We start from the raw sequence: 23,549 nt of genomic DNA on the forward strand, positions 1-23,549 counted from the left end.
ATCTCCCCCACTTCAATCTACTCCACTCCACTCCAGTCTACCCCACTCCAATCAATCTACACCACTCTATCCACCCCACTCCAATCTACCCACTCTGCTCCAGTCTGCCCCAGTCCATCCTGTCATGCACTCACCTGGTCCTAACCACGGCGATGACACTGGAGTCGATGCTGGACCTCCTATCCCTCCCGAGGACAGTTAATGCCTTGGAATCAAAACCTTAGAACACACACTGTCCCCAAGGGGGGGAGGGACTGTCATAAAATAAGAAAAGAGACTTGCGGTGTTAAATCTGCTCTGCGCTGTGCGACACTGTGTAACAGGATCTGTCACTTCTGAGACCTTCTCCATTAGCAATCTAGATGTGCCCGGGACCAGAACCTCTGTTTTTGCGATGCCGTAATACACTGGAAATAACAAGAAGGGGCAGTTGCCATCAGTACACTAACAAGCCTCTACATACAATGAATATGCATTAAATTTAGAGACACAAACTTACAGGCTCCTTTCGCAGCTCGACATGAGAGCAGAATAATCAAAAACATAGATTAGCATTAGGCACTCCTAGGAATAACTTGAAATGCCGATATTGGTACAAGGTACATACATATATCAACGACTCTGAAGTGCTTTCTCTAGGTACTACTGTTCATCAGAGAAACATGGAGCTCAAGTCCTTAGTCCTTGCACAATATACTTCTAGTGCCAAGGTTGTAGGCAAGGGCGTAGTCAAGCACCCACTATAACAACTTAAGCGGGGGATGCCTGGGACAGATTGAATAGTTTTATGGCCCTTCATAATTTTCATCGCTGGCCACAAGTCATTTTAAGACTGAAGGAGAAACCAATAAATACTGGAAGAATCAATGACTGTGACATAGCTCTTGGATGGTGGGTCAAAGAAGCTGAAATTGATAATATGTTATTAAAGTGGGAAAAAAATAAAGAATAGACGGAAAGAAGGATCGATGGAAAAGGGAAAAGGAAGGGAGAAGGAGGGAAATTAAAAGTTAATTTTGGAATAAAAGGTATGAAGAAGAAAAGATGGAAAAAAAGAAAAAGGGGTATAAGGAAAACAGAAAAGTAGAATTAAATAATGGAAAGATAAAATGAAAAACGGATGAAAGGGTGATGAAGGAAAGAACAGTAATAAAAAGAAGGATGGAAAGAAGGGCAACGGAAGGACAGGAGGATGGTAAGAAGAAAGGAAGGGACAAACGCAAATGAGAGAATGACATGAAGAATGGGAATAAGGAGCAAAGATAGAAAATATGGAAGAAAATTAAACAGGAATGTAAAAAAGGATAAAAATCTAGAGCTAGAAAGAAGCACAAATTAAAAAAATAGGCAGAAAGAAAAATGATGGAAAGAAAGTATAAATGGAGAATGGAAAAGGAAAGAAAGAAAAATAGATAATAGGAAAGAGAGATGGAGAGAAATGGTGAAAATGAAAAACAGCAATACAGGTAAATTACAATGAAGATGTAAATGCATAATTTTGAAGACTTCTGCAAATCTTTTTCAGGGATACAGTTCTCACAGGCTTCATATGAAGGGTCAGAATCACTCACTTTGCTTGGGACATTTTGTGTGGCTCAAAGCGGGTGGTATTTTATTTTTCTGGCTACTCTTGGTTGTTGGGAGGGTCCGTAGTATAAACAAAAATAACACTAAATTTTGAAACTCGCCAACCTTGTGATTACAAATTACAATTTTGATTTTTACATATGTTATTTTTGTGACAAAATCTGTAATATTTTGTAATTAGTGTATTTGATGTACACGTAGGGCCAGATGTGCGACCATTGGTGTTTTTACGACTCGCAAATTGCATTAAATTGCGACACATAACTTACGAGTAGTGTGGCTCACTGGTTAGAGGCGGCAGACCCAGAAGCAGAGGTCGGCCCGGGACCAGGGTTCAATTCCCGACGCAGCAGGGTGTTGGGCCAATGTCAGCGGGCTCGATAAATCTCGCCTTCGGTGCTACTCTAACCATGGGTTCCACTCAGCAACTCTGGGCAATAGCTTGCTTAATCTCCACAAACGGCCCCATCAACGCCGGGGATGCCTGGCTTCACCTTGGGGGTGCCCAATAGGGACCATCTCACAGGGAAAGCCAGGGCGGGTTCCCCAGCGTTATACAGCGCCAGGAAACCCACGGGTAGCAGTGCGCTTTACAAGCTCAAATACACATTACATACACACAAACATCAATGTACAACAGTGTCAGAGACACTGTTTGTGTTCCCAATGAGGTCGCAAATTGCATGCCTCATGCATATTAATGGGGCTCTAGCAATTTACGACCCCATTGGGAATGGCTGGCACTTCCAGGAATGGTGGCCTGCTGGGGTCAGCAGACCACCATGTCTGGGACTGCTTTGTCAATAAAGGAGGTTTTTTTTTATAAACGCATCTAGTTTTCCTTAAAGGAAAAAGGGATGCAATTCAAAATGTAAAAATGAAACGTGTTTGTTTAATTTTTTTAAGGGCAGGTAGTAATCCCTGGGACCACTGCCTGCTCCTAAAAAATGTTTGCGCGCCCATTCAAAAAGGGGATGGGGTCCCTTGGGGACCTCTTCCCGTTTGCAAACGGTTTACCACCCTTTTGAAGAGGGTGGTAAACTGCTAGGGTTTTGCAACCGCAAATGAGGTTCCGAACATTCTTACATAGGGTTCAGAGTCGCTATTACGAAGGGACACCCTTGGAATGCCCCTTCCTAATAGCGAGTCGCAAAATAGAGTTGTTACATTGTGCTGCCGTTTTTTGCTGTCACAAAAGGGCAATATTCCCCTCTGCGACCGCAAAAATGGTCGTACATCTGGCCCTTATTCCTTTATTTTTGTGTACTGTTTTGAGTTTCAAATAGTAGAAAATGTCCCTGGCTCTCAGCAGTGATCAATTGAGGGTCCATGGAAAGAAAAAACCATATTTCAAAGGTATAAAATAATTTAAAAAAACAATAATACAGGTAAGATGAGCACAAAAAAACTACAGATGAATAAGGATGGAAATGCCACCATAATATATGATATAGAACAATTTGGGATTCTGAATTATTAGAAAAAAGGCTTTGTAAATGGTGTTGTCGGCATTTGTTTAATGTAAAACTGGCATTCAGTCCAAACGTTCTGTCTTCTGTAGTTTTGAAACCCATTAATCTAGAACACACACAAACTCATACAGATTGGCATTAAATGGCAGCACAAGCTTCTCAATATTTTCCCTCCCTGGGTGTGTTAGATGTGAGGTCCTATTGTGACTTAGGGCCATATGTATGAAGCCGTTTTTGAATCGCAAAGGCCGAAATTCGCAGAATTTCGGCCTCTGCGATTCACAAACGGCCTTTTTGCATTATTTCCAATGTATCATACTATTGCAATTTAAGGAATCGCAATATTTGCGATTCCTTATTTTGCCGTAGCATTTAAGGAATAACAAATTTTGCGATTCCTTAAATGATATGTATGATACATTTTTGAAGTGTGAATTTGTGTTAAGGAATCGCAATTTACCACCAACTTGTAGTTGGTGGTAATTTGCGATTTCTCATAATAATGCCCTATTTGGCATTCGTGAGGGTGGTATGTGACACAGGGCATGTATGTGTGCCACATGCACACACATGTAGATTTGAGGGGTGCAGCAGGGTGTCTTTGAGACACCCCTGCACCCTTGTAATAATTCTTAAATTGCGATTAGCAAATTGCGAATTTGCAATTTGAGAATTATTGCACCATCATTCCTATGGGCCTCCTGGCCCATAGGAATGCATTGGAAATCATTCTTTATTTGCGATTTCGCAAATTGCGAATTCGCAAATAAAGAATGATAAGGAATCGCTAAAAAATAGCGATTTTGAACATACATACCGTTTGCGATTTCTAAATAGCGATTGGCAAAAAATCGCTATTTAGAAATCGCAAAACGATATCTTGATACATACGGCCCTTAGGGATGTGAATGTCTGCACAATTGTTATGGTAGATTGTTTTGTATGCAGTGGGATTCAGTCATCGTATGGGTCCAAGACTTGCTTCACACTCATTAGTGACTGGTGCCAGAGACCTTACTGTGAAACAATTTCTCTCTGCCTGACTTGTGGGTCTGGAATAGAATAAAAAAAAGTCTGCTTGGGTTTTACTAGTAGCCACATGGGATGCACAGCATCCTTTCCCCTCGATTTAGGAGTGACTCCTGGCACCTGCAAATCACCGCATTGACCACCATTCCTGCTGAAGCCTGAAGAAGGGTAGGGCAATGCGAAAGGAACATTAAAGTCCCTTCAGCTCATCCTAGAGTGCTTGGAAAGAGGCCAGGTAATAAGACTCTGTGATGACATTCTGTGCATCTTGATTGACTGTCCAGATGTCAATAGTCCCCAGAGCATGTTTAGTTTAGAGTGAACATTGTGAGCAGCCTCTGATGAAGTGATTGAGGGGAAGTGGTATTTTAAGACATGAGCTGGGACATGGCTTAGAGCTGATTGGGATCATTTAAACATTAGGAGCTTTGACACTGATATAGTAACAGTGGTTAGTGCTAATTGTTTGTTTCCCATTGAAACTCTTCTGAAATGTGCTGTTTTTGACTGGAAATGTGGCCACCTTGTGTGAAGACTATGACGGGGCTGCATAAAGCAACAATAACAAAGCAACTGAATTACAAATAATGCTCCCATTTTTCCAGTTTTACTGATTTTTACAGATAAATACAGGTGGAAAAGAATGTGTTTCCCCTCTTTATTTATTTTTAAAAGCAGAAAAATACAGGAAATTGTGTTTTTTGTGAGTGACTTTTGACACTGTCCTTCATGAATTCCAAGCCTACATCAAAGCAGAGAGACAGCATGGGGAGTTGAATAAACAGGATGGGAGTTCCTTAAATGTAGGCATACGTTAACATAAATGTGTATATACTGCTAACATTTACATGTGGGTGTAGTTTTCTGCTAAATTGGTTGCTTAATTTGCTAAAATGCAACAGGCATTAAAGTATGAGTGCATATTTATCAGTCAAATAAATGTGGAAATACACCATGTTCGGACTCCATTTGTTCTTAAAACACAAAATAAATACAGAAAAATACCATTGAGATACCCCTGCACGCGAACTTCGCTCTTCCCACCTCAACCTGCTCACGATTCCCTCCTTTAAACGGAAAAAACATGGCGGCCTCAGATTTTCCTTTCTGGCTCCCCAAGTCTGGAATTCCCTCTCGACGGAACTCAGATCTGTAGCTTCCTACCCTCAATTCAGAACACGTCTCAAAACCCTCTTGTTTTCACAAGCATACGAGTAAGTTTCCGTCTCTCTACTACTGCTGCCACCCCGCTGCCAGCGCCATGAAACCGCTTGGTGTAAGAGCGCTTTACAAATATTTTAACATAACATAACATAACATAACAAGATAGCATAAAAAAGAAATATGGATGAAAACTGTTAGAAACGGGACCCCTGGCTGGCCAAGGCTCGCGCCAAAGTCAGTCAGGGATCACCATTCCCAAGTCAGGGCAAGGGAGTTACACACCAAGATAACCCCTGCTCACCCTCTAGATAACGTGACGCGAGTAGCAAGGCTAATCTCGGAGGTGATTTTAAAGCGTTTGCGCGCGCACCCAGCAACAACACCCAAGGCCCACCACAAAGGAAACTCCACACAAGGTTATATAAAAAATAGCCTTTGTATTATAGCAAAAACACATTAGATAAACACACACTTTACAAGGTGCCAACAGGCACGGGCAGAATTTACAGGGGATTATGTACAGGACAGGGCCACATGGACCACCGTCAGGGGTAGGCACTTTTAGAATTAGTACTTGTTGTAATTACCACTTTGTAGGTATAACACTTAGCACATAGACATACAATGACTGTAGCACCAAAATAGTAAATGTAGCACACAACCAGTAATCACTGGTAAAGGTTAAATACCTCCTACGCAACCCTAACCACCTTAGGAAAATCACGCAGGGAACAGGGGCCTTATTATCAGGACCTATAGGAAACATAAACAATCACCTAAGCAGGTCACATTTAGCAAAGGTAGAGAAACATAAAACAATCACCTAAGCAGGTCACATTTAGCAAAGGTAATAACATAAATTGCGCAAGGTGCACATGGCACAACACTAGAACTGTCCCCCAGGCCAACTGGCCTCGCAAGGGCTGAAATGCCCTTAGTCCAAAATGTCAGGGCAGGCTGCGCAGGCAGCAAAGAACAAACCTAAACGTGGCACCTGCCCACAAAGTGCTGGGCAGCTGTAAAGGCTGATGATGCCAACGTTGGAGCCTTGTGGGCTCAAGAACACAATGAGGCGAAACACTGCGTGGGAGCCACGGGGCTCTGACCAACTGACTGTGCCTCAAGAGCCTCTCTGGGTTCTAAATAAACAAAATGGCACTCGGAACCTCTCTTAGGGCTCTTAAAACAAAAGGGGGCTGGCACCCGAGCCTCTCTGGGCTCGTAAATCAACTGCGGGCGTGGAGCCTCGTGGGCTCGAAGACAGAAATGCCCCTGAGCCTCTCGGGCTCTCAAGAAAAATGCGGCATCGTTGGAGCCTCGGGGCTCTGGAATCGAGTAATGCCCCCGGAGCCTCAACAGGCTCTACACAATGGAGGGGAGGGGAGGGGCGGGCCCCGGCAATGTACCACGACGCCCTCCTCCCCGGTATTGCACACCAGGGCCCCACTCACCGGCTCTCTGCTTGTAGCGGCGGCTTCCCTGGTGCTGCGGACAGTCTCGCTGGGGCCGTGGGCGGGGCTCCTCTTACTCGGATCTCTGCTGACGGCGCTTCTCAAGGCGCGGGGCTTCCTTTCCACACACTGGAGCCCCGCGCACCACACCGTCCTCTGGTGCCCTTCCGGCCTAACTGCAGGCCCCGCCTCTGTCACGGGCGGGAGTGCCTGCCTTCCGGGTCATTGCTGCAGCCAATGGCAGCGCGGCCCCTCGGGGAATGGAGGCGGGACATCGGGTCACCGTGGCAGCACGGCGGCCCGGCAGGGTCTCCTGGGCTGCGGTGGTGATTTCAACACGGGGTGGGCTCCCGTGTTAATTAAATATAAAGCGAGGTAGGCACTCGCTACGCTCCACAATCAGGGGTAGATGCCGGGTTGGCACCGGCTTGGCACACAAAGCGCTTCCCAGCGCTAGATGAAAATAAAAGCGCTCACAGCGCTTAGCAGTGAACATAAAGTGCTCCCAGGTGCCAGGGGAAAGGAAAAGAGCTCCCAAGCGCTAGGGGCAAGGAAAAAGCTCCAGCAAGGTCTGGATGCAGGCAGGGGGGCAAGGCTGGGCCCAGAGCCAGCTCAATGTGTCTTCAGGCAGGGGGACAATCCAAGTGGCGGTCCTCCTGGCCCCAGCAACAGCAGCAGCCCCCTCAGGCAGGATCCAGGAACAGAACAGAACCAATTGTAAGGGGACACAGCCCCTTCTTATACTACTAAATCCTTTGTCTTTGTCACAGGGCGAGGGGAAAAACCAGTCACAGCTGGTTTTGGAGCACCCTTGATGTGCTCAGCCCCTCACTCTATTAACTGGCAGGGCTAGGGTCATCAGTCGCACCACAGGGGGCGGAGCCAGCATTGTGCGTGGAAAGCCCAGCCCTATTCAGGAACCAGGTGCACTCCTCCCCAGCCATCAGCATGCTAATCTCCACACTCACCACTGGGCAGACCCATCCAGACTTCCTGCAGCCAGGCTTGCCAGCCAGCCCCAGCCAATCACACTCCAGGCATATTTTACATTAATATGCCAACTCCTAGAAGTGGCATTTCCACACAAGACACAATCATGCCACATACATCATTGCGAAGCATTCAATCACACGAGTCCGCACATACCAAACTCGAGCCTGCACTCCCCACGCATCAGGAACTACCAGGGACACAGACATTCCCCATGCATTCCTATGGGAGGGCAGGCCAGCCTTACTACACGCATGCACTTTACCCTGGGACACAGGGAAAAAGTGCGCAGAGACCAAAAATCATCAACACAGATCATATATTAAAAGCAAAAAGATTAGGGGTGAACCTGCCATAAGGGTCAAGTCCAACAAAAACAAATGTAAATATTGAAAAAACAATGCAGTAAAAAACCGGGAGCCCTAATTACAACACATAACACATTAAAGTACCTTAACCCAGCAACATAACAAATTAACAAAACAACAGAACATAACAATACACATCAACAGTTAAGTGTTATTTGGGACTGATTGGCTTTAGTCATGAATTTACTTAGCACCACCGAAGAGAATCTCTCCTAATTGTTTTCTTACATTTTACACATTATTTTTATACATCAGATGGAAGGGAACAGTGTTATCTAGTTTAAAGACTAGAAATAAAATAAAATTTCCATAGCTATACTGTATGTAACCTGCTTTTGGAGTCGAAGTGCAGATGCTGGCAGCTGTCTGGGTTTTATCCTAGATTCAGATTACTAGCTGCACTGGCCATGGTCTTACCTTTGCCCATTTAGATGCTGAGGTCGTGTTTACTAAGAGAAGCTGGTGGATACGTTTGGATTTAAATATTTGTTTCTTTAATAGTTGGGTATGACCTGCTCGGTTTTATGCACCGTTGTCCTCAAGACCAATGTATAACTGAGCGGCCTCCGCAGCCACTCTCACAGACACGCAAGGGTTGCCCACAGTCCTCAAAAGTCAATGATGCACAGGACACATTTTATTTTTATACTTTTGAAAGATGACTGGTGATGGGAGTGGTTCCAGGGTTTCCTGGATGGGAGTGCAGTATTCATGAAGGGACACTGTTGTGCTCCTCATGACTCATAGGACATATCTATCCAATAATATTTAAAAACACATGGATGCCTTTCAGCACCACCAGTGTTGTTCTACAAAGCTTGTATAAATAGAAGACTTCTTCAAAGTTCGATAGGCATACCACCACATAGGCAACGGATCGTCTGAGATGAACATTCGGCTTGCGTTTTCCGGGGCATGAGTCAACATGCAGATTTATGTACTTGAATGTAAATAGTGTTAGTACAATGTAATAGTCATTTGCTCTGTGTAATAGTATTGTACATTATTGCCTACTTCTGAATCCATCCTCCAGAGTGTAAAGTTAGCCCTTTAGCTATTAGACCTCATCTTCAAATGAAGAATTACAGGGTATGCTCATAAATGACAAACCTCCATCACTGTAGAAGAGCATCCTTCCTTCTATTACATCTCCATGTCAGTAGAAACAGTGTCCTAGGCTTTCTTAGTATCTACTTTAAAGCTGTGTTCCTTACCCAGTAAAACATCTCCTATTTGTAGCATAGGTACTGTAATAATATATTTTCTCTCCAGCATCTGTCGTGCAATGAGACATTGATATAGAACATGGGTGTGGATTTTAAGGAGGTGTGAAAGTATAAAATGCAATACAATCATTGTTTTGCTAGTTTTGTTTAAAGATTTGATCCTCATCTGATTCTTCTTATGTTTGTTTTCTTATAGATGGTGTTGTCTTGGTTGACCCTGAATACTTGAAAGAGAGAAAAGGTAATCAGTTCTAACTTTCTATCCATGATTTTATTTCATAAAATGTTTTAATACATGTACAGGTGGTAATCTTATGGTTTAAGGGTTTGCTGTCCCTCTTTTATTTTAGGGGATTCTATAGATGTTGTACAGTGCAAATTAGTATGAAAGCATAGGAGTGGGAGGTGTTGGGTAGGTATTCACGAAAGTCATTTGCAAAACAATAGAACCGTTTCACAAACTTGTACTAAATGTAGTACATTGCAAAACACGGAGCAAATCAGATGGTCTTCAAACTAAAACTTCAGACCAGGGCAAGACATTGGAACAAACTAATTCTGTATTATTTCCACTCTGTTTACAAAATATGAATTACAGTACATTGATTTTCTAATGACTGAGTTCTTCTACAAAATAACTTTTTTTAAATTTAGGATATTTTGTTTCTAATTAATTTTATGTGTTCTAATTACAAAAACTGTTTCTCCCACAACCTCCCAACTGCATTGTAACAAATACCATATTGAGTTTGTCTAGTAAAGTGATTTTGGGGATTTTACTTATGTTCTTTTACAAAGTCAGGTATTTGTTGTATCATACATAACTCTAAAAGGAGAGGTAGTTGTTGAAAGCCTACATAAAAAAGTAAAAAGTTAAATTGAAAAATTTAGGACGCCTAAGTAAATGTGAAGGAAATTAAAATTTGAAACTAAAACTTAAGTTGGTATCCTTAGCTTGATTTTAAGAGCAGTGTCAATACAGCGAATGGTATCTAGTTTGGGGTACTAGAAGTCTCAAATGAATGCAACTACAAAAAGTGAGCATGGATTAGGAGCAAAAATGACAAAGTGATTTCTTAGTCTCTTAGAAATAAAACTAGATTTTGAAAAGCTCCAACCTCCCCATTAAATTTAAAATGTCCTACTTATGGATTTTTTTGTTTGCGAACTAACATAACATGCATTTGTAAAGTACACAATCACCCAGAAGGGTATCTTGGCATTGAATACCAGATGTTTATTATTACCCAACTTAATGACACTCGTTTTATAGAGCTCAGAAGGATGAAAGGCTAAGTGAACCTGCAGGGAGTTGAAACTGTGACCATGAAGTCAAACACAGGCCCCTACAGTGGACGCAATAGTCCACTAAGCCACCAGACCATGCTACTAATTTATGCATTTGTTTGATGTGTTTGTTTCTGCATTTTCTTGTTTTGTTCTGAGATTGAAATTGTAGACATTGCTTAGTTTAGCGTCCTCAGCATCCAGTAGTGATTCAGTTGGAATCCACACTAGTCAAAAGGCTAAGAACTTCTATCCTACATCCATGTAAAAAAAAGGGCAAATGTTTTAGTCTCTTTAAAAGTGATCACAGTTTTAACTCAAATGGCCACATCGCGATTAATATTCCGTTATAAATTATCCTTTTATAGGAAAGCACACAGGTTGGGATGAAACTAGACCTTAGCTCCTGCTCAGAGACCTGTATGGAACAAAGTAGGGAGGTCCAATGTTGCCCCATTGGAGCCAGTGGCATGTTTTCCAGATTATTTCTCATAGTGTAATTTATCCAATTTAGAGACATTTATATATATCGATATATATATCTAATTCCAAGTGTTTATCCTGAAATATGATATTTTATGTTACATGTATTTGTATAGTGCACAACGCATCCTGGCATGGCTCCACCCTCTATGGATCACTGTTGAACAACAAAGAACTAGAAAAATATATTGTTCATTTGTACAATATTAACTTCACTGCTACAAGATACAACTTGAGATGAATTGAGTGTCTTTTTATTCTACAATTTTAGTGCTATTGGTGTGTTCTTTACCATTAAGAAATTAAGTTTCACAATTTACATTCACATTGTGCTTATTGAAACTCTGGATCCCAGAAGACATTGCAAAATACTCTGTTTCTGTATATTGCAACATGTTCTTCATCTTCTCCGTGGGTGGGGATTTTTGGCAGCATGGAAAGATTACTCTATTTCTTGAGCATTAACGTGTGAGGCATAGATCCCGACAGCATTGCTACCGCCTAATATAGTTGGCTTTTGTTTATTCTTTAGTTCCTTTAGATTTGAAATCATATTACCAAAAGTTACCGGGGACTCCAACCCTTCGACCTCCACAGGTTCTCTTGGTCTCCTAACCTATATACTTCCAGACTGAACCTTGGATGATTTAGAACCCACACATCTTCCCTTCGTCTCATGTGGGCAGTAATGAACTAACAGACTCACTAATAAGCTCTAACTACACAGAGACTTTTGTTCAATTAGAAATTGATGGATTTGTTTTAAATGCTTTTGGCAAATCATGTTTCACACAAAGAATTGAAAATGGTAAAATTCAGATAAAATACACAAATATAAACATTCTAACCCCCAAATTCCAAGAGAAAGTGAGTATTATAACCCATCTTGCACTTCATAAACGCACCTTGCAGCCACCTGCAGTTAGTAAAACTTGTTTGTGGTCGGTTTTGCTAGTGTAAACTAGGGAGAGTAGCAGTGGTGGCCTGTGCTGGTAAGCACAGTGGGGCAGGGCGGGGGTGGAGGGTGGAAGTGACAAAAGATGGAATAGGGAAAATAAAATAAATAATACAACTTACCTTGCTCTCGCCGCATCGCTGATTCTGACATGTGGCGAGTGCATGGTAAGGGGTTTTGTTTATTTTATTTTCCGTTTTCCATCGTTTGCCACTTCCACCTCCCCACCCTTGCCCCACCTTACCTGCTCAGGCCGCTACCGGAGAGTAGGTACAATTTTCCTGGTTATGTATCCCATCTATAGTGCTTAAATCATCAAATACAGTAGATGTCAGTCTCATCCATTCCTTTTATCACCCTCATTAACATATTGTTACACTAAGCTTGGTTTGAGAATTTACCATTTACATATAACTTCTACTCATGTAGAAATCCTCATTTAAGTAGATCAGTAAATGCAACATTTTGTCTATCTTGTAAATGTTCAGATAAAAATAGCAGCATGTACTTACTCCCTCATTAAGTTCCATCTTAAATGTTCATGGCACTGGTAACTCATGCCCGATTATGTATGATAATCTTCATTACTTTCATCTCTCATATTCCTTGTGTGTGTGCTTTGAATTGTCAAAAAGCAAATTGGACGGATCAGGGCTGTGTGAGTCCCACAGGACGAAGGCACTAGGCAAATAAAGAAAACCTACACAAGACAAGATTCAAAGTCCTCAACATGAAGATTTATTTAAAATTAAGAATTATTACAGAGAGCAAAAGGCCAATTCAATTCAGCAAGAGGATAACATAGGATTAACCTCAAATATATTCTAAGTAACAATCAAAGAGCAAACTGTGGTAAGGACTGTGCAGTAAGAATAAGGAAAAAGATCTGGCTTGCATCACAAATGAGTCACTTTCATAGTTTCATAGCAGTAGAGAATCATGACCTTCTCATAATGTGAGATGGTGAGATGGGCTATACAAATAAAAGCTACATGACAAACAAACCATCATTGCAGAAATTATGTTACATAAAACAGGCTACGCCAAAGATCACCCAAATGAATATAAAAGATCCCCATTACCCTACATGCAAATGGGAATAACATTGCATGATTGAACAATGAACGTAGTAGAATGAATGGACAGAGGGTTAAACGAGCAGTCAGTATTAGCCTTGAACATTTGTAACATGCAAAATGTTTTCTGACAAAGGACATTCATTGTGGAAATAAACAACATCACTGTACAGATCACATTTTCGTCTATTTTATGAAAAAGGAAAATCACAAAATGAGAGAGAGAAATCCTGCACACTGTACAACTTTTAAAAACTATGTTTCTTCAGGAAGAGTAGAACTAGGAGTAATTAAAATTACTTATGTAATCAACGCATTACCTCTGCATTCTTCTTCCTCATCACAGTCCTTACTTGTGAGTCATACCAAACCTCTAAGACAGTCGTGAAGGGACCAAACCACATTCTGGCCAACACCTAGAATAGTGTGACCACAGTCATGGTGCCAGACCCAATGGTGGATGAGCAGACGCAAAAATATGCACTAGGTACCAGCTAAGGACTAACGCAGGAGAATCCACAAATACTTGTTCAGAGGCTCAGTAACACAGAAAAGAACAACACAAAACTACAAGTGGTGAGAAGACAAGCTAGCACAGTCCAGGGCCAGTGAACAATTCCAGATCCAAGATTACCAACATGGAAACATGCAGTGGAACCAGGAGCAGCTGTATGCCTGCAAAATACTAAAAGATAATGATATCTCTCGTACTAGTCAGCGGGCAGCAGGTCAAACAAATCCCAGTGGAGCCAAACCAACCCAAAAGAATAAATAATGATGTAAAATGAGGAAATGCCACATTGCAGACCCCTAAGGGCTGCCCCTATGGGAACAGGGCACCAAGAAGTAACAGGCCAGGAGAACAAACAGAAAAGGACTAGTGGACATACAGGCTCCAAGCCTAATAGAGAATACACAGCAACACACAGTAACCCCAGGAACTGGAGAAGATCCGAAAACAGTAAAGTTAGGACCATCAAGTCCAGAAACAACAATCAGCATGAAAGAATGTCCTGCAAGCATTTCGAACCAGGCTTCGAGATAAAGCCAGCATGACGGAAGCCTGGACGCCCCTGGGACTGGGAACCAAGGCACGAACAAAGGAGACTGAGTCCACAATAACATCACAAGAATCAGAAAACCTGCATGCCTAAACAGAAGTAGAACAGCAGGTCTAGACATTGATTAAGATGACAAAATATGTTGAAGGAGGATGCCCAAGATGAACATCCACCACCGAAACAGTAGCTGTGGAGGTGGAAGGATACAGGACAAGCCCCGAGCGATGGGAGGACGTGAAAAGCACAAAACAAGGCAAAATATCCTCCTAGCAGTCCAAATAAAAATAAACGGGAGAAGACAAATAAAGCGCAAAACCGGGGCCAGTGAGATTCACCATGCAAATGAGAGAAAGAAGCTGGAGTTCACATGGGGCTCAATACCACGCATCACAAAAACAGGCCATCTGGAGAAGCAGGAGGGAAGGGAAACCTGCAGTGAGTTGGGGAACCTAAAACTCTGAAGACCCCTAGCACAGCAATAGTAGGTCTATTCTGCAAAGAACAGAGCAGCGCAGACAGTGTGACCCTGCCAGTAGAGCAGAAGGACCAAGAAAGACCACAGCAGTAGAACTCTGACCCATCCACAACAGTTCGGGAGCCCTGACTCAGCTATGGAAGGCTCAGAACGCGAAGCATATACATGCATGTCTGGAAAAGCTTGCAGGCATCAGTCGGCAACTTGGTGACAAAGAACAAATGAACAATAGTTCTGCATCAATGACAGCCATGCCAATAACCCCAGATGGATGATAGCCTCCTCAACCATAGCGCAGATCAGTCAGATCACAAAAGAGTCTCCAAGAGCCACAATATGGCATCATTCTTCACACTGCCACCCTGTGAAGGAACCATGCACATGGTAAATATTAAAGGCAGCTGTAAACCCTTACATAGAGTAGATGGCCAGCCCTTAGGTGTATGCACAACAGTACAGGAGAGCATCATGGGTCAAGAATGCTCTTCAGAGCAAAAGTGGTCTTCCTATGTGCTTTGGTGATATGAAGAGGGTAGACAAGGCTAATTAGCATAGTCCCCATTCAAAGACCCCAGCACCATTCCTTTCTAAGATCCCACTCACTTCCTTATCTTAGGAGCACACAGTAAAAAAACATAAAAAATAGAGAGAAGGTCGATATGGCAAACAAAAGTCCCAGCATATGCACAGACGGCTGCTGTACTCAGACCAATCAGCCCAGAACTGAACACATCCTACCTTGAGATGGTCCCATAACACTGTCAGGCAGATGCATCAAAGAAAATACCGGGAGCAAACGGGCAGATTCTCAGAATCTGGCCGTTTGCTCCCGGTATTTTTTCATTTGGGATGCATCATCCCAAATGCCGAAATCGCAATTTAAGGAATCTCTAAATAGCGATTCCTTAAATTGCTCTTGCATTTAAGGAAACCCAAAATGAGATTCCTTAAATGCAATGCATGAAGCCCAAAAAAATATCGATTTCGCTAATAGGGGGAGCAAATTACCATGAAGTTGAACTTCGTGGTAATTTACTAAAACTTTGAAAAATTCACTTTTGTGCATTTTTCAAAGTTACATGTTGCGCACACACATGCCCTTAGGGCATGTGTGTGTGTAACATTTGTGCACAGGTCCATTTCAGGGGTGCAACAGGGTGTCCTTTGGACACCCTGGCACCCTTGAAATAGCGGAACATTAGCGATTCGGTAATAGCTAATCGCTAATAAGGAATGCCTTTAGGCCCATAGGAATGAATGGGAAAGCCATGAATGGGAAAGCCATTCCTTATTAGCGATTAGCTATTACCGAATCGCTAATAAGAAAGCTGTAGGAATCGCTAATAACATTTCGATTCCTAGATGCATCTCGTTTTGGGAGTCTTTAATAGCGATTCCTTAAAATTCGCTATTAAGGACTCGCAAAACATAACTTTGATGCATCAGCCAGTGTGTTTGTTGAAGACTTAGCATCATGGGGCCCGATTCACAGAACTAACTTACGACAAAATCCTAAACTTACTACTTTTGGTATTCACATAAGGCATTTAGGAGTCTTAAATTAGGATTTTGTCCTGAATGAGGATTTTTATCATACATTAGGATTTTGTCTTAAATTTGGATTTTGTCCTAAATTAGGATTTTGTCTTAGATTAGGATTTTGTCCGAAATTAGGATACAGGAGCAGGAGCAGCTGTTGCAAACTTGGTTCACACTCACTGCTAGCAATAGTAAGACAAATAAGCCAGTGCATGTGCCTGTGAAAGAAATCTATCTGTTAGCACATGTGAGGCATTTAAGTATGTATCTCTCTCTGGATCCACCATGATTTATTATATGGTAGACTTATACACAAAGGATGCCAGTGGGAATGGCATCACATGGGCTACCCTAAATAGAGCAGCCCTTTCAATGGCATTGCTATCAGTGCCCAGTATACAGCAAGGCTTTTTCCAGTGGCACATATAGTGGTGCTCTCCCTTTTGAAAACAACTTTATCCCACACTATGTATCAGGCATGGCTACCGAATGAAGATGGAAAGGACAAGAAAAAGGTTTGGGTTGATGCCTCATTGTCACCATCTTCAAATTAGGCCAGACGTTTCTATCAATGTCTTCAGTAGGGCAAACTATTCAACCTGTTTAGGTTCATTGAGGATCCCACGATTAACACAGCCTAAACAATGGGAGTCTAGGGTTGAAGAAAGCATCTTACCCTTTAGGGAAAAGTATTGATCTACACTAATCCTTATTAAGAGGAATTTAGGCGAGAATCCATATATTCTTAAAAGAGTCCTGTGTTCACCACAAGCTTTTCACTATCTTAACCTGGCACCAAAGCTATGTTATATGCTGCCCTCAAACAAATGTCAGGGGGCCAAATGGATTGTTACAGACAAGGGGATGAGAGAAGGAAAGACCACATCGACTCTTTCCATAGGTATTTCTTTAAAAAGAATGACTGCCCTTACCCATATCCAGTGGCATGCTTCATCACTGGGTGCCTCTCAGATACCATTATTTATTTAGTACTTAGGTATATAGTAATCTTCCTTGGGAACTTTTATCCAGATGAAGGCTTTTTTGAAGATGAATGCATACCGTACACACTTACAGAGTAGGTACACTCGCTCAAGTTATTGTGTTGCAGGAGAGACCTCATTAGTTCTTCTCCTTATGGGACCTTACAATTAAAATGCATAGAAGGTGGTCACTAAGCAAACCCTTTATTATAGCCGTCTTCCTTGCATCTGTAAAACAATAATAATTGAAGATTTATGCACTGCACGCCTTTAGTAAAATCAACTTTTCGACCCTCGTTCAAGTCGCATGTGGCCCTTTTTAGAGTGCAGTAAACTACATTCACAAGGCCTCCTTGGCCAATCAAGTGTCTCACCGTAGCTCTCAGAAGCTGCTGATGGGGTATCAAGTTTGAGAGTGCACGTTTAGAGGGACAGTGTGAATGACAAGGGGGCTAAGTGTGCTCTATATCTGTCAGGGCATAAAGATGACCTTTCATTTAGCATACGTAGATGAAGTCTGCCCATTGGATCTGTGTTCAAGAAACGGCAGCCCAGGACACCTGATTTTTGGACATTCTGCCCTACAATGCTTGATCCTGGGGCGTATTGATCATGTATTTTTTTCCTCATTGTATTTGACATTGAGGTGGATTAGGTGGAAAGAGGTGTGATATGTAGGGGATGCCACATGACATAACAAATTAAGCATTTACTGTTGCTGTTTATGTACTAAGGATCAAGGGGGTATGAGAAGGAGCAGCAGACATGCCTTTGCATGCTTGGGTCTTAGCATTGGCCCTTTGGTAAGGATCCTTGGGAGTCCGATATGTGGAGGGGCAGGGGGTGGGTTGTTCTAACCTCTAAGGGCCCGATAACTTAAGACAAAATCCTAAACTTACTACCATTTTGGTATTCACAGAAGGCACTTACTCATTTCGGTATTCACAGAAGTCATTTAGGAGTCCTAAAATTAGGAGTCCTATCTTTAGGACTCCTAAATGCCTTCTGTGAATACCGAAAGTCTTAAAGTTAGGATTTTTCTCAGTTTAGGAGTAGTAAAGTTAGGACTCCTAACTTTAGGACTCCTAAATGACTTCTGTGAATACCAAAATGAGTAAGTGCCTTCTGTGAATACCAAAATGGTAATACGTTTAGGATTTTGTCTTAAGTTAGTTCTGTGAATCAGGCCCTTAGTTCATATCTCCTTTTCCAGTGAAAAAAAAATAACAAATTGCTGGATATATACATACTTGCCCATATAGACTGATATGTCTGGATCTAGTATTCGCTGAGAGTTGGGAGAGACTTATAGTCTAGGTTCTCTTTCATCTAGCGCGGGAAATCACACATCTCTGATTTCTCAAACGTAATTACATTTGACTTAACAAACATCTTATTTTCTCTTCAAAATAAAATATTAAGTGTTCCTTTTTGTTGATTTGCTGCCAGTTTAGCTGTCACTGTATTCCTTTAGCAATAACCGGTCTGTAACATAATTGAAGGCTTTAGAAAGCAGCACTCCATTGTTAGGTCTTGGCTGTAACAGCACATCTGTCAAACAGACCTACTGCTAACGATAAGTATAGAGTAGGCGCTTGGTCCGCCCCTTTCAATCATTGACTTAACCCAGTGCACTATTTATTTATCACCTAATGCTATTGGTTAAAGGACTGTAACCTCCGGCCTTTGCTCAAGTGCTTAAATGAACTGCATGAGCGACTACTTTACAATTATATCCATCTGTTTGCTCTTGCTGGCTCCCCCCTCTGTGTTTCACTTTAATGTACTGATACTACATATTTTAGAATAATAAAACCAGACCTATCAGTATTGCCAATGCCCATTCTAGATAAGGCATATGCCAGGACACTAAGCTGTTAATTTCTGTGCAGATCCAGAGAGAAAGATATTTTGTTTTTGTATAGATTTTCTTATAATAAAAGGCATTCATTATAATTCGCTTTTTATTTTACTGGGTAGACCATATAAATACAATATATCCCCAAGATATTTTTTTTATATATCCCAAGAGTTTCATAAAGCCAAGAACACCTTGTGAAAAGTGGTGGGAACATTTGCAAAAACCCTATTTCAAATTAGAAAGTTTATTTTCCTCTTTTCCCACCACTTTTCACATGTATTGATCAAATCATGATGAATTAGCATTGGTTGTTTTAAGCTAGTCAGCTGTCTAAATGTATCATTGACCTTGTTCTCTTTCAAATCCTTGCCACCAATTCTATAGCCATCTTACACATCCTTAAACACATTGCTACCACTATCTCAACCCATTGTAACTCTACAGTGTAATAAGCCACTGCTATTACTGGCTCATGTCCCATGCCCTTTGAACATTCCGTAACACTCATGCTATTGAGCATATTTCTGCTCCAACCCAAACAACAAAACCCCCACTGACTCAGTTCTTGTCTTACACTCCCGCGAAGGTTTCTGGCAAAAAAATAAAAAATGTGTTAAATATCGGCCCCCGAGCCCCCAGGGCCCTCATAATCTTTCCAATACTGAACGTTTACAGTTTCCGGTGCGACTTGCTTTTGCAATGACCATCAGCAAAGCACAAGGACAATCGCTACAAGTGTGTGGACTAGATTTGGAGAATCCGTGCTTCTCACGTGGACAACTGTATGTGGCCAGCTCACGCATTGGAAAACCTTCTGATTTATTCATGTACCCACCAGACGGAAAAACAAAAAATACTGTGTATCCACAAGCACTCGAATAAATAAACAGAATTTAAACAACACTTTAAAATGTTTTCCATATTAAAATGAATAAGTTTCAATAAAAATGACACAATGTAAATTGAATGTTATCATAACAAGTTTCCTTAAATTTCCTTTCTTCTGAGATCGAACCAACGCGCAATGGGTAAGCTAGTCCTTGATAAAATGCGCACTTTCCTTGTTAGTCTCTTTCATGCCGTCTCCGTTGACAATTTCAATAGCACTCTCTAGTCTGTTCTGCAAAATATTTCACATATTGACACCTTCTCTCTCACCAGCTGCCCACCCGCTGCCGTAGATCTCACCTTCCAACCATGCCCTGAAGACACCGGTAGAAGTGAAGGAAATGTGGTCCCTCAAGTTCCTACAGACCTTTGCAGATGATCTCAATACTCTTCCAAAAGCACTCAATTCAGTCATGTCAACGTAATACATTGGCTTCATCTTCTGACTACCACCTCTCGGTCCCTTGTGCCACCATATCCTGCCCAGCCTATCTGTCAGGGACCTCGCATCATAATTTTCCTCAAAGATCACATCCATGAGAAATACCGTCATCATCCACTTGCACCCCACACACGTAAACAACACGTTCTCTCCACACAATTCTGCATAGGTTGCCAAGGAGATGATTTCCATAAGCCAAGTATCCAACCCACACTGCATCCTTTTCTTCCATATCTGCTCTCAAACCATCAAACTAAAAGCCTTAACTTTCAGAACCCTAACCTGCCTCAGCCCTCTCATTTTACCTAGACTCTCCATTCTGGCTCTTTCCGGAACTATCCGATCCATGGACATGGTATTGTTGATCAAACAACTGAAAGCCCTCTGCACCCAACAATTATATTGTATCTGAAACCCCTTCTTTCTCTAAAATGGTCTTGGTACCCCAAGCCTCCTCAATGTACTGACAATTTTGTTTGCTAATGTGAAATGCCCTTGCTAGATATCACTGCACCCTTCCTTCTCATATCAAATAAAACATGCTCTCAAAACCCACTTCCTAAATCTCAAAAATATAAATATCATTCCTTGCTGCCCAATTTCCATTATTTCACTAAGTCATATTTAGGTCCTGTCTTCAATGCCCCCAAACTGTGTGTCTGCACATGTACATGTGTGTTGGTCAGTGTGTATGTATAACTTTCGCCTCATTTGCAATATCATTTGTGTGTCCTAGTGTCACATATATAAAGTGTTGAATTTCGAGTTGGAATTCACTAATTTGTTTCACAAAATCAGGGTGTGCAGGACGTGATTGGGTAATTAGTCATAATTACTTAGGTAGTCACAGAGAAGTGAGATTTTACCACTTCTAAAGAATGGAAAGGGGCGACCACTCGGTCCCCCCGAACGTATGGTAGGGTGCCCTGACCCCCCCGGGAAACCATTTTGGGCGGGAGGCGTGTCTCGGCTGGTATGCCCGAAGCGGCGTAGCCGGGGCGCGCCTTTTCCCGCCCAAGAGGGGTTGTCCTAGACACCTACACCGTTGGCCACGCCCCGTAGGCGGATCAGAGGAGGGTACACGCCCTCCCGAGGAGAATAAAAGAGCAACAATCTGAGGAAGCATCCTCTTGTTCCTGTGCTTGGAAGCTGCACCTCCTCGTTGCACGTGAGCCCGAGACGGAACAAGGAGCCAATTTTGAGAACTTGTAATTTTTGTGTTTCTCTTTTCAGTGATTCCGAAGCTTTGGATCCAGGACCTCGAGTGAACGATGCCTGGCAAGAGGGTCGCAAAGAAGGTTGGGACCGAACTAATGCTTCGCATGCTGATGAAGGACATGGCGGACATGAAGAAGCAGATGGCGACAATGAATGGTACGGGTAGACCGAAGAAAGTCATCGGGCCAGCATTGCCGGGAGTAGTCCCTGCCAGGAGAGGTAAAAGGGCCAGGAATAGGGCGGCAGGAGGGGAGGCCCCGGTTCCCGAGTCACCTCCGGTGAGCCCGGTCAGTCCTGTGGAGGCCCCAGCTCCGATCCCGAATGCGGGACAGCCGATCCCTGTGATAGTTACACCCGTTAACGAGGGGGATATGCCTCCCGAGCTGGCCGCCCAGTTGGCAGCGTGGTTAGGCAAGAGCACCGAGGGTGCGGTGGCACCGGGAGACACGGCCGAGGAGGCCAGGTTAATAATAAAGCAGTTGCGGCAATCGAGAGATGCTGCGAAGGCACCTTGTCCTCTTGTTTCCCAGCAGAATCCCTCGGGACAACCGGCGTCGAGCGTTGGAACAACAGCAACAACAGATCCAGCTACTGGTTCGGGTAAGCAGCCGTTGCCAATGGCGGGGGAGGGATCGTTACCCTCAAGGAGGGAAAAGGTGGTCCAACATATCCCAATTGATGTGAAAGAAAGGATTTGGGCGGATAAATATGTGAACATGTTTTCGCTGTTGACCGATCATTATGAGATAGAACACGTTAGAAATCAGAAGGAGTTGTTACATCCGAGTGTATGGCGTGCCAAAATGGCGGGTTTTAGAGTAAATGAAACAATTGCTAATTGGGCCAGAGCGTTTGGAATGTTTATTGCAATCATGGGGGAACGTAGGCCTGAAGTATTGTCGGAATTAGCTTGTTACCAGACACGTATAATGGAATTTTATGAAACGTATGAAGGCAATCAATGGATGGGTTATGATAACAAATTTCGTAAGGCCAAGGAGCACGACTCATCCCTGACGTGGGATTGTTTCGACTCCATTTCCTGGCAGAAGCAGGTTATGCCGAACACGACGAAGGTGTCTTCTTTCGGCGGGAATGGGGTGGAGCCTTCCTGCCATAATTTGGCGGCGCCCTTTCGGGCGTGCGCCAACAGTAATCAGCACACAAAGAATAATGGGAACTCGGGTGGAAAAGGGGTCTGTTGGAGCTTTAACAGGGGCAAGTGCACTAGGCCACAAGGGACATGCAAGTTCAGGCATGAGTGTGCAGGGTGCGGACAGGCTTCACACCCCGAGAGTTCGTGCAGAGCCAAGAATGGTGATACAGGAGGTAGAGGAGGGGCCAAACAGGTCTAATATCGACCGAGGGGCACCGTTACCTACTCCCGTTGATATCATGGCAATGATCCCTTGGCTGAACGAATACCCTGATCATGTCTCCGCCGGGGTGTTGCGAGACGGTTTCTCATATGGTTTCCGCATCCCGGCGGGGGATTTTCGGGGGGAAGCACAGTGTAAAAACCAACTATCGGTTCAACAAAATACGGAGGTGGTACAGGCAAAGATTGCAAAGGAGGTGGCCCAAGGTCGGGTTGCGGGTCCATATGGGAACCCGCCAGTTGTTAATTTTGTTTGTTCACCATTGGGGGTAGTCCCCAAGAGGGACCTGGGTGAGTTCAGGTTAATCCATAATTTGTCCGCTCCTAGGGGCCTTTCGGTGAACGATGCGATTGACCCGGGAGTTTGTTCGGTGCGGTATGCATCCTTTGATGAGGCAGTCGCCATGTTGAATCGCCTGGGGCCCGGAGCGCTGATGGCTAAATCAGATATCGAGTCAGCGTTCCGGTTGCTCCCGGTACACCCACAGGATCAGCGTCTCTTAGGTTTTATGTTTCAAGGACGCTACTACATGGATAAATGTATGCCGATGGGTTACTCCATCTCTTGTGCGTATTTTGAGAGGTTCAGTACTTTTTTGCAATGGGCGTTCACCAG

The 23,549-nt window shown here is 42.9% G+C and overlaps 1 protein-coding gene across 5 annotated transcripts in view; it reads left to right on the forward strand.

The window, feature by feature from the left end:
• LOC147693572 (beta-arrestin-1) overlaps positions 1 to 23,549 on the forward strand; it is a 903,972-nt gene that overhangs the window by 638,823 nt on the left and 241,600 nt on the right. For all 5 annotated transcript variants that reach the window (XM_086933800.1, XM_086933802.1, XM_086933801.1 and 2 more), the window contains one exon: positions 9,484 to 9,528. In XM_086933800.1, the coding sequence (XP_086789926.1) occupies positions 9,484 to 9,528 (45 nt within the window). The remainder of the gene's footprint in view (positions 1 to 9,483; positions 9,529 to 23,549) is intronic.

This window comes from Lissotriton vulgaris, chromosome 8 (assembly GCF_964263255.1).
Source record: "Lissotriton vulgaris chromosome 8, aLisVul1.2, whole genome shotgun sequence".
Classification (NCBI taxonomy): Eukaryota; Metazoa; Chordata; class Amphibia; order Caudata; family Salamandridae; genus Lissotriton; species Lissotriton vulgaris.